Source organism: Trichinella spiralis, assembly GCF_000181795.1.
Source record: "Trichinella spiralis strain ISS 195 chromosome Unknown Scfld2313, whole genome shotgun sequence".
Lineage (NCBI taxonomy): Eukaryota > Metazoa > Nematoda > Enoplea > Trichinellida > Trichinellidae > Trichinella > Trichinella spiralis.
In genome coordinates this window covers 1-2,477 of record NW_003529252.1, presented here as the reverse complement: position 1 = coordinate 2,477, position 2,477 = coordinate 1, and the positions used below count along the sequence as shown (strand labels likewise).

The following is a 2,477-nucleotide window of genomic DNA, read 5'->3' as shown; positions in this document are numbered from 1 at the left end:
CAAAATTTTATTGGCTTTCCAGCACATAAAACCAAAAATTCAAGATAGGAAAGCAGTTTTTATTCAAACGATCTCAAACCAATACTACTCAAGGCACATAGTTATCTTCACAGTGTATACGGACTAACACTGCTACTATCACAAGTACTAAACGTACTCTCAACACGTGTACTGCTCGTACTGATTCTCTGCTCTCGTTCTCTCGTATATATACGCACTTCTCTTGCGCGATGACGTATTCTCATTGATTTCTAAATATGACCCAATTCCAGGAATTGAGAGTTTCCAACACACGCTGACAATATCGATTGTCAATTCTTTTTAGCAGAGAACAAATAGTTGGCCAACTGCCAAGTATTTTCAGTGTATGACGTCATGTTTGCCGAGAGTCAATTGCTACATATTCACGTAAACAAGTTATTTATAGTATCTAAATATAAATAGATTCTAGTTTCTAACATCCTCCCGGCCCCGATGGACAAAGTCCATCACTATACGTTGGCTGGCTCTATTAAATGCAGCTTTGATATTGGGCGATTGACAGTACCACCAGCTAGCTGCACTTTCACAGTCCGAACTATCCCGTCCTGACCGGGATATAACTGTACGATTTTTCCCAGTTTCCAATTTCTTCTGGGGACATTATTCTCACTCACCAATACGATATCTCCAATGTTTGGAGCATTACCACTGTTGTACCATTTTTGTCTTACATTCAAATTGGTCACATACTCCGTCTTCCAGCGTTTCCACCATTGTGCAATTAAACGCTGTCGTAAATTCCAGTTTTTCATGAGATGTGACGTGGACTGTGCTTTCGGTACCCATTCATCTTCATCTTTAGTTACTTCTGGAATATCAGTATAATGGGTACCCGTCAAAAAATGGTACGGCGTGAGAACTTCCGGATTATTCGGATTATCCGGGTTATATGTCAGTGGTCGTGAATTCATTCTCGCCTCAACTTCAGAAATGATTGTCCTGAATTCTTCGTCTTCCAACATGGAATTTTGAAGAACCTTCTTCAGTGAAGTTTTCATAGATCGAATTAATCTTTCCCAGTATCCACCCATCCACGGAGCTCTTTCCGTGATGAAATTCCATTGAATACGATGGGAAGTAAGTTCACGAGCGACATTATCAATCATTTCCGTACTGACCAACTGACTCAGGTCTTTGTCCAACTGCTTAAATGATTTAAAATTGTCGGACTGTAATATATGAGGCCTACCTCTGCGTGCTATAAAGCGTCTTAAAGCTTGCAGAAGCCGTGGTGCGGTCATCTCAGATACGACTTCTAGATGTACCGCACGTGTCGACATACAAGTGAACAAACAAATATAATTTTTGTTCACTTTCTTTCCTTGTCTTGTAAAAAATGGTCCGGCTATATCTAAACCAGTATTCTCAAAGGGTCGTGTTACTCTAGTACGATCCGAAGGCAGTGGAGCCATCTTTGCAACAAACGGCCTTGACTCTATCCGTTTGCAACTTGAACAAGCATGTATAACTTTTTTCACTTCTCGCCTTCCTTTCAAAATCCAATATCGTTGTCTCAGCGTTGCCAGGGTAAATTCACATCCACCATGTAATTGCCGCAGATGGCATCTTCTGATTATTGCAGTGGTAGTAGGATGTTTGTCTGGCAAAAGTATTGGATGTTTCGTATATTCTGGCAAATCAGAATTTTGAAGGCGTCCTCCAATTCTTAATAGTCCATCTTCATCTAGGAATGGATCAAATTGCTGTAATCTACTATTCGCAGCAATTTGCCTTCCGTTAGATAACTGATAGATCTCCGTTGAAAAGCTTTCATGCTGTGCTTTACGAATCCAATAATTTTCAGCATCTTGCACTTCTAACGGTGTAACGCATCCTACCAGACGATCTGGCTTAGGCATACGACAATTTTTTCCAAACCGTTTACAAAATGCTGTTATTCGTAACAAACGGTCAAAATGTTCATACCGTTCTGGATTCAACTTGATATTCTCCACTAACTCTACTAGCACTTGTATTGATCGTCTCTCTTCTGTAACACAAGACTCTGCTTCATATTCTTCTGGTTTAGCCGAATCTATATCTTTTGGCCAGCTATTTTCATCAGTTAGCCAAGTAGGACCATTCCACCATAATGAATCTGACCGTAGTCGTTTTATCGTTGAACCACGGCTCAGAATATCCGCTGGATTTGAGTTAGTCGGACAGTGTCTCCATTGAGACGGTTCCACTAACTGTTGAATATTCTCGACTCGGTTTTGGATAAAAGGTTTCCATCTTTTTGATATGCTTTTTATCCAATATAAAGTAATCTTGCTGTCCGTCCAGCAAGTCAATCTGTCGATCCTAATTTTTAATGCTTCTTTTACGAAGGTCATCAATTTGGCTGCCATCTGTGCTGCCATTAATTCCAAACGAGGGAGAGTCATCTTCTTCAAAGGTGCAACCCTCGATTTGGCCATTACAATATTCGATAT

General features: G+C 40.3%; 1 protein-coding gene across 1 annotated transcript; it reads left to right on the top strand.

The window, feature by feature from the left end:
- The first annotated feature begins 866 nt into the window (after positions 1-866).
- On the top strand, positions 867-2,357 carry Tsp_13785 (hypothetical protein). The gene is made up of 7 exons (XM_003368532.1): positions 867-933; positions 1,063-1,119; positions 1,226-1,326; positions 1,414-1,588; positions 1,695-1,778; positions 1,847-2,195; positions 2,309-2,357. Exons 1-7 carry the CDS (start codon positions 867-869, stop codon positions 2,355-2,357), a joined length of 882 nt encoding a protein of 293 aa, XP_003368580.1.
- Positions 2,358-2,477: the final 120 nt, after the last annotated feature.